Genomic DNA, 14,681 nt, shown 5'->3' on the forward strand with positions numbered 1-14,681 from the left:
GAAGAACTCGGTGGCTTAAAAGCAACAGAAATAATTATTAACTCAAAGTTTCTATGAGTCATAAACTTGGGAGCATCTTTGTTGGTGGTCTGGTTTGAGGTTGTAGTAAAGCTGTTGGCTGGGACTATAATTATCTGAAGGGTTGAGTTGCATCTGCTTTTAAGATGACACACACATACTGCCAAGCTGGTGCTCAATTCTCCATGTGACCTTCTCCATAGAGCTGTTGTTGTCCTTATGCCATGATGGTTGGCTTTCTCTAGACTAAGTGATATAAGAGAGCAAAATGGAAGCTGCAACATCTTTTAGGAGCTAGCCTTGGTATTTTAGTTGTTTTGGGTGAGTGGCTAACTTGGTCCCTCTTACACCAGTCTTGTTGGAAACAGAAGTCTCTTGACCATTATTTCTTTCATAGTTTTTATGCTTCATGCTGTATTTTTTCTTTTCATGGTACTTCAATTATGTATATGTTTGGCATTTTAGGGTGTAGAATCTATTATTTTACGCTGAAGAACATTGATATTTTATCAGTTAGTTAGCTTGGCTGAACTCAAACTCTAAACTTTGTCTTCCTATAGTGGACAGTAACTCAAATCTCTGTTCAGTTTAGACTTTTAACTGGCTGCTTAGAGTCATCCCATACTTGCATAGATTAGAGGTCAGCTAGATATTTGAACAGATTTATATGGAGAATTTTGGGTTTTCCTTCTCTGGATCTCATTTCTGGACTTTCTCCATTCATTTTATACCTCCTGTAATTATTCTGAGCTCTTTTTCAAATTCTGTCAATTAATAAACTCCAGGCTTTTATCCAAGTTTTTAGTTACCCTCTTTCAGTTTCTCCTTTCTTTTGGTCACTCTCCATTTCCTTCAACTATTTTGTCTAGAGTTAATATTACATAGGAGGATTTGTTTCAATGAAAGTTTTATGACACTATTTTAAAAAAGTTTCTGCTACATCTGTTTTAGTGAGGCCTTCCCTAATTTTGCTATCTGAAAATTGCAGAACCAGCCATCCCCTCCTGGTGCTTCGTTTTTGTTCACAACTCTTATCATCAGTTGATATGGAATGCATTCTAACATTTGTTTTCTGGTTTCTCCAACTAAAATGTAAGCTCTTAGAAAGCAGATGTATTTCTCTCTTGTTCAGTGCTATTTCTTCACTTCCTAGAACAGATCAGTTTAGTGGTTAATAAATATTTCTGTATGCATGAATGAATCAATGCATTAATTTATTTCTTTTTCTATATCCTTGTTTAGTGCCCGAAAGGCCGTGGATGAGGAAGAGGAAGCAGTTGAAGAACGTCGGAATATGCGAAATATTTGGGTGACTGGCAGAAAAGGTTTAACTGAAAGGGAAGCAGCAGCCCTTATAGTAGAAGAAGCCAAAAGGATTCTGCAGCAGGATTTAGCTGAAATGGGAGTGCAATGGAATCCATATTCCCTTTTAAATTCTAATACACACTCATTGACCAGCAGTGAGCCAGAAGTAAAGGAACAGAAACTTACACCCCAAACTAAGAGATCTTGTAAAAGATTAATATCAAAGAAAAAAAGTAACTCAGTGTTTAATGATTCTTTTGCTAAGCATTCACCAACTACAGTGCAAGATTTAGTTAAATGTGGAGAGAATAGAAATTCCTTTTATTACAAGTTACAGAATGGGAATCAAGAATCCCAAGTACATTCCATTTCCAGAGCAAGAAAACGGGCTTCTTTGAACAGAAGTAAAGAAAAGCTAGTAACCTCTCTGAATGAGGGGAAAAAAAGCACTAAGAATGTTGTTCAAACTCTCTTATTTGAGAAAACAAAAAAAGAATCTTTGAGTTTCAGTTCAGAAAAGATGAGTACTGCCTCTCGATCTTGGAAACGTGGTAAGCATCTAACACAATCCAGAGATAGTAGCCCTGTGAAAGACACTGGGATGTATAGAATTGATTTACAGGAACAAGCTATGTCTAATCCTGTTTATTGTGAAGACTCAATTACCTTAGATGAGAAGAATATGGAATTTAGAAGTCCAGAGCCGTTTGCTAAAAATGTATCTTACTGTGCTGAGGGAAAATATAGCAAATCATCATTCTCATCACAAACAGAACAAAGTTCAAAGAACAAAACAAAAACTAACAATATTCTTGTGGAACATTTTATCACAGAATCCCAGAGTAAAAAAGTGACTTGTCATCCCACTAGTACAGTTAGTGAAAACGGAAGAGCATTAGCTTTTGTTGAGTCAGAAAAAATAAACAAAGTACTGATGATACAAAGTGATTCAAAAACCCAGAATGTTTATGTAAAACACCATGACACCCATTCAGTTAACCAGTGTGCAGAAAAACAGTCTGATAAACAAACAAACACTTATACCAAACAGAAAAAAATATTAGAGAGACAAATGCCCTGTGAGACAGGCAGTAGTTATATGAATAAAGACTCAAATGGTATTATCAAGTGTGGAATTATGAAGTTTAATGGTGAGGAAAATAAATCAAATAATTTTCAGGTATCAGGAGATAATATAAACAGCACTGAGATACTCAGTAGAATACATGCCCCAACTGGAACATTTGGTAAATCAGGAGGCCAGCATGAAGATTTTCTAAATCCCTCTAAAATACAAGAAAAAACGGAAGCTTATGCAGCAAACAAAACTAAAAATAATTGTGTTTCTGACTTAGGTTTAGTTCTTTGTGAATTTGAAGATAGTTTGTACCTGGATACTCAGTCAGAGAAAATTATACAACAGATGGCAACTGAAAATGCCAAACAAGAAGGAGCAAAGGATGCCAACCTGGCAACAGAGACAATGCTGAAGAGTTTAGACAAACAGAGCTCGGTGATCTCTTTTCAGAATGAGATTCATATTACTTTTCCTAGTGAACGACATTCTCCAGGAGTGACAAATATAGATCATTTGGAGGATAAGACTGTAGATACTGTGAAACAAAGCACCGATTCACATAGAGTTGATGTCCTGACTCCAGAAAGCTCAATTTTTCATTCTCCAATACTCTTGAGGGAAAATGGCCCTTGTTTTAAAAGGAATGAACTTTCTGTCACTGACTCTCAATTAAATAGTTTTCTTCAAGGTTATCAAACACAAGAAGCTTTGAAACCAGTTATACTACCGCCTCCCACTGGTGTAGAAGTAGAATGTCTGCCAGCTCCTGAAACAAGTTTGAATTTGAGTGATAGCTTACTATTTGACAGTTTCAGTGAAGATTACCTAGTGAAAGAACAACCACCTGATACACAAGCAAAAGAACCCCTTTCTTCTGAACTAATGTCAAACTGTTTCAGTCATTCTCTGTGTCTACAACCAGAGGGCCAACTTAGAAAATCAAATATGAATGAGAATCAAGATAATCACCAACAGTTGACTTGTTTCAGTGAGGAGTCTCTTATATTTTCAGAGTTGGATTCTGCTCAGATGGTTGAAGCTTTGGACAATGTAGATATATTTCCTGTCCAAGAAAAACATAATACCTCAGTGTCTCTTACAGCATTAGAACTAAGTGATCCAGGGACTGTCAATAATGATTATTCACAAAGAGAAATAATTGGAAGAGATAAAGATGAAAAGTCTAAAAAATCCAAATTAACTGAGATAGGGCAAAATAAATCGCTCATATGGTCAGGGGCATCGTTTGATTTAAGTCCAGGACTGCAAAGAATTTTAGATGAAGTGTCCAGTCCTCTAGAAAATGAAAAGGAAAAATTAGCCACTACAAACTTGTCTAGTTTAAAAGGGGAAAATATGGAGTTAAATGGCAAACAAGTGATTTCAAATTTGGAGCCAAATCAAGTTCCGGGAATTTCATTTTTCCCTAATGTTGAAATAAAGAGCAAGATTGGAGCACTGGAGAACGGTGCCCATCATGGTAAAACCTCATCCCTCTTGCCTTGGAAAGAGAGCTGTATAGTTGATGATAACGGACTCATTCCTCCTACACCCATCCCAGCATCTGCTTCTAAGCTAGTGGTTCCAAGTATTCTTGCAACATCTTCTGTAAAACTCCAGAAAATGCATAGTGTTTTACAGCTTGGTAAAAGTTACTCATTTGGCTCATCTTCAGATATTAAAAACCAAGATTTAAGTTCAGAGAGTAGAGATGGTTTAAAAAAGGATAGACCTATTAGAGACACAAGTTTTTCACTGCAGTTGTCACAGGATGGATCGCAGTTAACTGCAGCCTCATGCAGCCCAGAAAGTTTGGCCATAATTGATGTAGCAAGTGACCAAATTCTCTTTCAAACATTCATTAAGGAGTGGCAGTGCAAAAAGAGATTTTCCATCTCACTGGCTTGTGAAAAGATCAGTAATTTGAGGTCTTCTAAAAATGCTGCTATTGGTGGTAGGTTTAAGCAAGGTAAGAATTTTTTCTTTAATTTTTCATATTTTCATGTTTATATGTAAAATAGCGAATTGGGATGAATGTACTAAATTTATTCCAATTTAATTAAAATTTCTTCTATATGGGTTTACCTGTAGAACAGCTTATTGTTCAGTGCAACTAGATTAATAATAGTTGCCATCTGGTATAAGTGATGGGCGACTCCAGGGTGTCAGAACTGAGCACTGAGAAAAAGGTCAAGCTGGGATACTGAAATAATGCAGACCTCTAAGGCACTACTTATTACTGTGGCCCTGATCCGCTGTTATAGCTCTGGTCTAATCAGGCCTGTGTCTGCCTCTTTTCTTCAAAAGCCAGAAATCCCTAAACAGCCTTGCCACAGTTTAGGGTGGTCCAAAGGGAGTTCTATAGCAGTCTTGTCTCTCAGGACATGGACATAGTACCCAAGCTTATTGCTGCTGCAGCCATCCCAGTTGTTGTGGCTGGTACATGGGCCAGCACTGGGATAGTTTTTGGCAGCTTGATCATTGGGTATATCAGGAACCTGGCTCTCAAACAGCAGCATTTCTTCAGTTCTATTCTGGGTTTTGCCATGTGTCAGGCCATGGTGCTAATTGTTGCCTTTCTTATTCTTTTCACTTTACGAGGCTTCATGGAGGTCATCTACCTGTCTCTGCTGCTTCAACTCCAGCCCATATCTGGTGCTGTAGTGTGCTAAGCTTTACCATTAAACGCAATGTTTCTTTTAAAAAATCATATAAATATGTATATTTAATACATAATGTAATATTTTATATAATATATAAATGTTAGAATATAAGTTTGTAAAACAAATATATTTTGAATATGGATCACCATTTTTGGTATCTCATTTTTTATTAATCATCAGTGCTTATGAATTATTTTCTATTAATTAATTAAAATAATTAATTTGTATTATATAATCTACTTAGATAATCACAAAAGTACATAGAAAATTGGCACTATATTTTTAACAAGGTATGTTAACTATATTTTTCAATACTTACCTCAAGTAGACTTATAACCTTTACTGATATTCATGAATTCTATACCAAAATGTTGATCCCAAATCCTCACAGAGCCCTTCCACATTTTAAGAGAATTGAACCAAATAATGCCATGCATGTATATTCCTGTCTTACTTCATGACAGTAAGGATTCTGTATCTTGGGGAATAGCTGTAGTCAGCTTGACGACCTGCTGTGGAAATCAAAGATTTGATCAGATTTCTTAAATCTCTGTATTTATGAATGAATTTGTTCATAAGAGTTTGAGTATTTGTCTGATCTTCAATTCATGGAACACATGTTTTTCTTTTTTAATTTTTTTATTTGAGTATAATTGACAGTCAATGTTATATTAGTTTTAGGTGTACAACATAATGATATGAGAAGTTTATACATTATACCATGTTCACCATGAGTATAGCTACCATCTGTCCCCATACATTGCTATTACAATATCATTGACTATATATATTCTTTATGCTGTGCCTTTTATTCCCATGACTTATTCATTACATAACTAGAAGCCTGTATCTCCCATTCTCTTTAGCCATTTTGCCCAACCCCCCACCTCCCCTTCCTTCTGGTAACCATCAGTTTGTTCTCTGTATTTATAGGTCTGATTCTGCTTGTTTGTTTATTCATTTATGTGTTTTTGTTTTAGATTCTATTTATGAAATCATAAATTTCTCAGTCTGACTTATTTCACTTAGTGTAATACCCTGTAGGTCCATCCATGTTTCAAACGGCAAGTTCTCATCCCTTTTTATGGCACCATAATATTTCATTGTATATGTATACCACATCTTCCTATTCATTTGTCTGTAGATGAACACTTAGGTCATGGAGCAAATGTGTTAATGACAAGTTTTATATATGTTTTGTGTTGACTAGTACTTTCCATTTTTCGTTCAACAAATATAAAATTGAGCACATTCTTTGAGCGGGTAGAGGGGTAAAATCGTTCACTTAAATTTAACAACTGTGTGCCAGTTATTAGACTGGTTCTTGACCTGTATTTGTAAAGTTGGAGATCCATTATTTCAGAAAAAATGTTGACTCTGGATACAAAATTATACCTGATTCTTCACCAAGAAGTAAGATACTTGATTTTTTTGGAGTTTCTTAGTGTTAAGAATTTCTGAGTTCAGGAGTGCCTATGTTGGCTCAGTCAGTTGAGTGTCTGACTTCGGCTCAGGTCATGATCTCACACCTCATGGGTTTGAGCCCTGTGTTGGGCTCTGTGCTGACGTCTCAGAGCCTGGAGCCCGCTGCAGATTCTGTGTCTCTGTCTCTCTCTCTCAAAAATAAACATTAAAAAAAGAAAAAAAGAATTGCTGAGTTCACTACAAAATTTTTATAGTATACCAGTGGTCTTTATTTGTTTCAGTTATAGCAATTCAAAATGTAGCTTTAAAAAATTTAGTTAATACCCACTTTAGTTATTATTATGGATATATTTTAAGATATCTTTGATAAATTTTTCAAAGTGACAGTTATCTTAATTGATGGGAAGCCTAGAAAGATCTTACATATACCTTAAAAAGACCATCCAAATAATGTATATTTTGGGGATCTGGAAATTTTGCCAATCAAATAGTTTTTTGTTGTTTTTTTTATCATTATCATTGTTTTAACATTCAGTTTAATGGCTTTATTTTGAGATTTTTAACTATTTCACTTTTGATTTATTTAGTTAGCCTACCTCAGGAAACCCCTATTAGAGATGATGGAGTTCCTGTTAAAGGTTGTGATGACATCTTGGTGGTTGGTCTGGCAGTGTGCTGGGGTGGAAGAGATGCCTATTATTTTTCACTGCAGAAGGAACAAAAGCATCCTGGTAAGTAATCACTATTTGATTAAGTCACCATATAATTTTTAAGATAATCTCTATTAGGATAGTGGCTTTTTTGTTGAGAATAATTTCCTGATGTTTTCCTAGAATTTATTTTTAGGATTAAAAAAATGGGGGGGGGGGAAGTGGCACATGTGTACATTATTTCATATATTCATTAGAATGAATGTCTTAAGTACTATTCTTACTCCCCTCTACCTATCACATAGGCTACTAATACTATCTTTTCTTCTTGGAGGTAGTGGAGTGGAGCCTTAGGGACTCCCTGGATATCTTAGGGGATTCCTCTGAAGATTGGATCATACCAGTTTCTTTTCAGACTTTTTTCCTGTCATTGACTGTGTCTGGAACTTATCTAGTGACACTGATGAACTGAACATATACAATAGTTGAATCATACAGCCTTTGTAGAAGCCTTTGGAATAGAGAGGATATGATCTAGAAATACCTTGTGATCTGATTACAGTTGCTGCATTACGTACCTGACATAATTGGTTTTAGACAGGAGCAAAATTAGTAAGTAAGCATTTTAAAGAATGCCATATAATGTATGTGTTCCTGAGTAAGCATGAAATTTTTTTCAGTTGTTTTGAGGGAAAATGTGTTATGTTGAGTACTTTTTTTTTTTTTAAGATGTAACACTATACGTTCATACTAAACCTTTTTAAAGGAGTTCATTTAAAATTCATTTCAAAACACCCTTTTCTGTCTTTAACTCCTTATTCTGGGAAATGTAAATTTATTTTTAGAAATATTCATATTTAGAATTGTCTCCCACCTAATCAAATAGAACAATATAAATTACATAGCATAAGCCTTAATTTTTAGAATATGAAGCTTCGTGCTTGCTTCGGCAGCATACACACTAGAATATGAAGCACTTCATCTATATGATCAACATAACCTGAATAAGGTCATGCTGAGTTATTGGTTACATGGAAGTAAACCCTTAGATTTCTGAGTCTTTTTTCAGTCTTTTTATTAAAGATTGCTGCTTCAAATGAATGCATGTAATTTTTGCCTTAACCCTTTTTGTTTGTTTGTTTTTTAAAGAAATTAGTTCCAGTTTGGTCCCACCTTCTCTGGATCCAAGCCTGACTGTGAAAGACAGAATGTGGTATCTTCTGTCTTGCTTTCAAGAGGAATCCGATAAAGAACGTTCTATTATCATCTATGACTTCATCCAGAGCTATAAAATTCTTCTTCTGTCTTGTGGTATCTCCTTGGAACAAAGTTATGAAGATCCTAAGGTTTCATGTCTTATTTAATTTTTACTATACTTAAAAAAACTTTTTTAATGTGTAGTCTTAATTCTTAAATGACTTGGTATTTATTTAACTCCAACAATGAAGCTTACATTTTTCAGAGTAGTCATTCCTTTATCCAGTAATCTCATCCACCCAGAACAGAATGTTAGGCACCAAAATACCTCTATGTAGATAAAAACAGTGATTCCACAAATTCTAAGCACTAAAATTCATATCTTTCCTCAGAGATTTAAAAAAATTTTATTTTGGTTATGTTTTAAGTTTTCTGTCTCATAGTAAATTAGAAATGAAGTGAGAACTGTCAGATTTAAATATATGGTAGCAGGTTGTTTCAGATGTCCATGAGTATAGAGGCAGAAAATAGGAAAAATGTGTAGATAATAAGCCATCTGAAAGGACAACATTTAGGGCCATTTAGCATAGGGACAAATCACCTTATTAGCCCCTGTGAACTTTGCTTATAATAATAGCAAAGCATGATATGCTTTTCATAATGATGACTCTGAGTTATCAAGGAAAGGGTAACTTACATTATTGTAACATAAACAGTATAATGCATTTTCATAAGACATTTATTTACAGTATCATAGCTTTCAAAGGAATATCATTTTCCCCCTATTGATACTGAATACATGAGGTGTATAGAATATTAATTTTGAATTGATATATGATACTACTTGGTTGTTATTAGCAATATAATCAATAATAGGATAAATCAATAGGATAAATTTCTTAGTTTCTTTAGCTTTTTTATAGGGAAAGATTTTCAAAGGCAATATCAAATAAACTGAAGATACTGGCCTTTTCTGCAGTTCAGGCTGGTCTTGGTTTACATGTGATAAATTCCATGTAGTTTTTAAACTGACATTTACTGGATATAAAAAGTTGTCACTTAATTTTGATGTTCCAGAGTCCAAAAGGAGAATATGGGTAATATGAGCTTCTCATTAAAACTACTGTAGCATCTCAGATTTATTGTAGTACTTTTTACATAAACTATTTGAAAGATTGCACAGTTTTGTCAGTCACAACACTTTTGATGTAAGAAGATAATTAATTTTTAAAAGCTCACTTTTGGGGCGCCTGGGTGGCGCAGTCGGTTAAGCGTCCGACTTCAGCCAGGTCACGATCTCGCGGTCTGTGAGTTCGAGCCCCGCGTCAGGCTCTGGGCTGATGGCTCGGAGCCTGGAGCCTGTTTCCGATTCTGTGTCTCCCTCTCTCTCTGCCCCTCCCCTGTTCATGCTCTGTCTCTCTCTGTCCCAAAAAAATAAATAAAAAACGTTGAAAAAAAATTAAAAAAAAAAAAAAGCTCACTTTTATAAGAAACATTTGCCAACTTTTACATCAAACTACCGTATTTGATATTCTCTAAAGGTTTCTGTTCACCAGTTTCTAATGTGGATGGCAGGATATGAAATGTCTCCCAGCTTTGCAGGCTTACCAGGTTCCAAAAGTAAGAGTTGTGTCAGCAATATATGGCTTCACCCTTTCAGGTATCTGACATAATCAAACTAAAAGACAATATCATTTCTTGCTTGGAGCGGCTTTTAAGATGTTAATATTGGATTTTCCTCCTTACAAAGCCCATTTATTCATTTACTTAGCCATAACTACTATTTTTCCTTCAATGCTTTAACCTTTATGTTACAATTCCTAAGGGCCTGATGGGGCAGGATGTGCCTTCACCCCTTTTGGAATAGTTACAGTTTCTTGCTTAGGAATCATTCATTTCCAGCCCTTATACCCGTAGTCCTGGTCCTGTGACCCCTATTATCAGCTAAGAGGAAAAAAGTTGAGGTGATGTGGGAAAGAAAGTATGTTAGCACCTTCCCCCCGCCCCCCACCTTAGTTCCTCAGAGCCAAACGGACAAATATATCCAGTGGGGACTCCTTTAGCCCCACTCATGTTCATGTTGAGTGTGAGCATATACTCACATACCACGAAGGCATAAAAGCCATCTCTTCCTGCCTTTCTCTTCCCCCATTTACGACAACCAATGTTTTAATTGCCTATTTCAGTTCTCTATCAAACTAGTACTGAGGAGGATATCTCTTTGCCCATTGTTGAACATTATGGGCTGTAAAGTGTGTTCTTTAGTCTGAAGAAATAACAGTCAGCCATTCAAACTGGTGCAATTTCTTCTTCTGTTCTTTTAATAGTACCCAGAGCATTTGCCCCTACAATCAGGTAAGCAAAGCACAGTCCAGAGTCAATGTTTGTTCCTATTGGACCCATTTGTAGCCCTCCAAGGCTACTAGCATTAATTTCACCTGCCAGCTATATTCATGACCTTCCTAACAGGGAATCTGCTAAATAACCATCTGCAGTCTTGGCCCCTCTTGTTGGCAGATAGAATAGTTTGTTTTGGCACTCTGTGCCTCAGAGGGTGCAAGAGGAATATATCTAGATTCAGCCCATCTCTGCATTGCTGCAGTGAACCAGGCCCACTCATTTCACAGATCCAGGTGTCCATCTTCCAGGGTCATACAGGGACATTGGCTTGATGATTCTAGTCACCTTCCTAGCCTAGAAGGGAATTCTTCTGAAAGGCATTAATGTGTCCTATTTTGATGCACCCCTTCAAATTTCTATAAGGACTGTGTCCCAGAAGAGGACCCTTCTTTAGTAGGCCATGTGTCCATTGCCTTCCTGACTGACATTTTGGCAAAGTTATTGGGCATTATTTATGAGCCAGTGAAAACCCAAACAGAGCTTTTCCCTAGCTCTGTTCAATTCTTTCATCACTGCTAGGAAAACAACATGAAATTCAGCACACCAGGATGATCTTTTCTATCTTCTTTAATTAGAATGATGGCCTTCCAAAGCAGGATATTGTCCATTCACTTCGGAACTGCCATCCACAAACCTAGCAGCTCTTTATCAGTCAAGGACTGTTTCTAGAGCACTGTCCAAGTGACAATGGAATCCAGCAGCTCCTCCTCACACAATTCCAGAGTCAAGCCTAGGAGAAAAGAGGCTCCCTGCTCTTGAGTGTCTCTTCTTTTCATTCCCCAGGCAGCAGGATCCTGTATAAACTGTTTTCATTTTATTATGGAACTCTACTGGGCACTGCCATCTCCATTAGAGCAGTTCTCAGATATCACCCAACACTTTGTGGGTATTTCAGGTTTCAGGATCGTATTATATCCTTTAGTAATAGAAATAGCATCAATTAATAATGTCAGATAAGAAGGCAATAAATACCCTCAAATGGAAATTCTCTTGTTTAAAGTCCCAGTAGTCACTGTCATGAGATGCTCACAAGGCTCTGCCATTAGCCCCAGTCTCCACATAGGGCGATTGCACAGTTTGTCTTTACCAGCACTTGAGCTTTATTCCACACTGTGCGGGATTAGGCAATCTTACTGGTTCTCACTGAGCATGTCTATTTAACATTGCTTGAAGAGTGAATTTAGATGCCTTCTGTTTTACAATACTAATTATGGGACATGTTCCCCTGTTTGACATAATGTCCATTCCCAAAATGCAATCAGGTAAGGATCCAACCACCTCATCTAAAGCCATTTCAAACATACCAGTTCTCCTACAGACTTTTTCCTTAATTCCATCAACCCTTACATTTCTAATCATAACCTCCATTAGAACTTCATCAGAAGGCTTTGGTTTTACAAAACTAGGTAGGGAAAGTGTTCCCCAACCAGGCATAACAACTCATTACCATAAAATATTCAGGTAAAGGAGATACAACTTCTTCACATAATTAAACATTCCAATTTACATAAGCCTATCAACGATTACATTTTTACATTTCTCTTAATCTAGTTGTAGCCCAAATCAGGGCTTTACCAATGGGTTTTGGTACCAGAGTTCCTGGATCTTCCATCAAAGAGTTCTGGAAACTTCTCTTTTCCACCTCCTGACAGTTTTACCTACGCTTGTCCTAAAGGCTTTGAGTCCTGAGGGACGGGTTGAACCAAGGTACCCCGGCCCTTTTATTAACTTGATTAATCTGCCTAACCACTGGTCAGGTTTCTCATTGTACCTTTTGCCTTCAAGCTTTTAAAATTTCTCCAAATTATGGTGAATAGAGCAGTCTTGTTTGAGGCCCTTTAATATTGGGGGACTAACGGAGGGGGGGTTGCTTTGACCCACCCAACCTTTGGTGGTGCTTTATTAAAACCTTTTATTTAATCCATCATTACCCATTTTATTCATCACATTTCTTAATAACCATCTAAAGATTTCCAGCCTTCTGGGGTGAGTCCTGTAACTCTCCCCTTTCTGTTTCCTCTTTCTCTTGCTCCTGTCAATATTTGCTTTATTCCTCTTATTTGTTAATAACCTTTTAAAATTTTCCACCCTGTTGGGAAGTCTCTTGACTCTGGCCCTGCCTCTTCTCATTCTCTTGTTAATAAATCTCAAGTTTTTATTATCATCTCTAAGGCCTATGAGAGGAAGTGAGGTGGTAATTTTGACAAGGCTTCCCAAACTGTCCCTCAGTTTTGCAACAGTACAGTTATATGATTAAAGGTCCCCCTTAAACCAAAGCATTTACTGTGACCTGGATAATCTACTGATTTCAGTGGGTAAATATCCCAGTTATCATAAAGCAGTCCCATATGGCTTGCATATGAAGAATATCAGCTCCTTTATCTGGGGTGTTCCACTTGGCATTTATAAGAGAAAAGGGACAGTCTCCCTCTCAGGGTAAACAGACCTTACAGTGGCTTTTATCCGGTGTACCAGGCCAGCTGTTTCCTTGGCAACAACCTCGCGTGTGTCTGGATCACATACACTCAACTATTATTATACTATAGTGAGCTGTGGGGTCTTGCATCAACCCTCTGCCTTTTGTTCTGCAGCATCCAAGACCAGACCCTCCTCCTAAATTAATCTCCTAATCCATTTTAGTAAAGGTTCCTCAAGAGGCTGATGATAGTAGGTAGGGTGCCTGGGTGGCCCAGTTGGTTAAGTGTCTGACTTCAATTTAGGCCATGATCTCATGGTTTGTGAGTTCAAACCCTGCAAAGGGCTCTGCACTGACAGTGCTGAACCTGCTTGGATTCTCTCTCTCTCTCTCTCCCCCTTTCTCTCCCTCTCTCTTCCTCTGTCTCTCTGCCCCTCCCCCACTCACTCTGTCTCTCAAAATAAATAAATAAACTTAAAAAAAAAAAAGACTGATTATACTGATCCGCAAAGGGAAACAGCTTCTTCACACTGTATCCCCTAGTTTTGGTAGTTTGTAGGTATTGCCCTCCTACATTGATTACCTTAACGATGACCAGAGGTCTTAGGGCTACTTTGTGTTGCCTCTGTACAGATGACTTTGAGGCTACTGGCTAGAGCTCAGACTGACCCAAATCTGAACTTGGTTTATCATCAGGGTGAGACCCAGCACTTTACTTTTATTTAGCTATTACAGATAACAGTAACCAGGAGATTGTATGTTTAGTGTGATTATTATTTTTTATTTCCTTATATATCTAATGAGCCAACTCCTTGGGGGTTAGGTCTACCATTTCTAAATTGCATTGGTAGCTTTTACCTTTAGTAACTATAGTGTAACTGCAGTTTCACATCATGGGTCACTAGGTAGCATCCAGCGATCAAAGGATCATAATCTCCGCCCTTTTATCCTTTCTCTTCATAAACCATATGTTTCTGTGAGCCAGGCCCTTCTAGCAAGTTCTGCTTCTCTGACACCAAAAAAACCAAAAAAGTGTTCTGAGACCAATTCTTTTTTTTAATTTTATTTTTAATGTTTACTGATTTTTGAGAGAGTGAGAGAGCAAGCAGGAGAGGAGCAGAGAGAGGGAGACACAGAATCCAAAGCAGGCTCTAGGCTCTGAGCTGTCAGAAGAGCCCAATGCAGGGCTTGAACTCACAAACTGAAAGATCATGACCTGAGCTGAAGTCAGAGGCTTAACAGACTGAGTCACCCAAGCGCCCCTACTGAGACCAGTTCTGATGTGTTTGTAGGGTTTCCCCCCACACCATCAAGCAATGCTGGAAACACCAGCTGGGTATTCTACAACTCAATTCTGACAGTATCTACCTGGAAATAGCATCAAATTCCACAGGTTAAGGGTCAGTGCCACAGACTGCCCACTATTTTGAGGCCAGTTGCAAGCCCAAATTAACACATATGCTCCTGACCAACTGACTACAGACTGGAGATTCCAAGGACCCCCCTTTCTGAGGACATCTGGCAAGGAC

The 14,681-nt window shown here is 37.3% G+C and overlaps 1 protein-coding gene and 1 pseudogene across 4 annotated transcripts in view; both read left to right on the forward strand.

The window, feature by feature from the left end:
- POLQ (DNA polymerase theta) overlaps nt 1–14,681 on the forward strand; it is a 121,775-nt gene that overhangs the window by 65,527 nt on the left and 41,567 nt on the right. For all 4 annotated transcript variants that reach the window (XM_058731244.1, XM_058731245.1, XM_058731247.1 and 1 more), the window contains 3 exons: nt 1,261–4,370; nt 7,077–7,220; nt 8,289–8,485. In XM_058731244.1, coding sequence (XP_058587227.1) covers nt 1,261–4,370; nt 7,077–7,220; nt 8,289–8,485 — 3,451 coding nt within the window. The remainder of the gene's footprint in view (nt 1–1,260; nt 4,371–7,076; nt 7,221–8,288; nt 8,486–14,681) is intronic.
- Nucleotides 4,377–7,068, forward strand: LOC131512479 (ATP synthase F(0) complex subunit C1, mitochondrial-like; annotated as a pseudogene).

Source organism: Neofelis nebulosa, chromosome 5 (assembly GCF_028018385.1).
Source record: "Neofelis nebulosa isolate mNeoNeb1 chromosome 5, mNeoNeb1.pri, whole genome shotgun sequence".
Taxonomy (NCBI): Eukaryota; Metazoa; Chordata; class Mammalia; order Carnivora; family Felidae; genus Neofelis; species Neofelis nebulosa.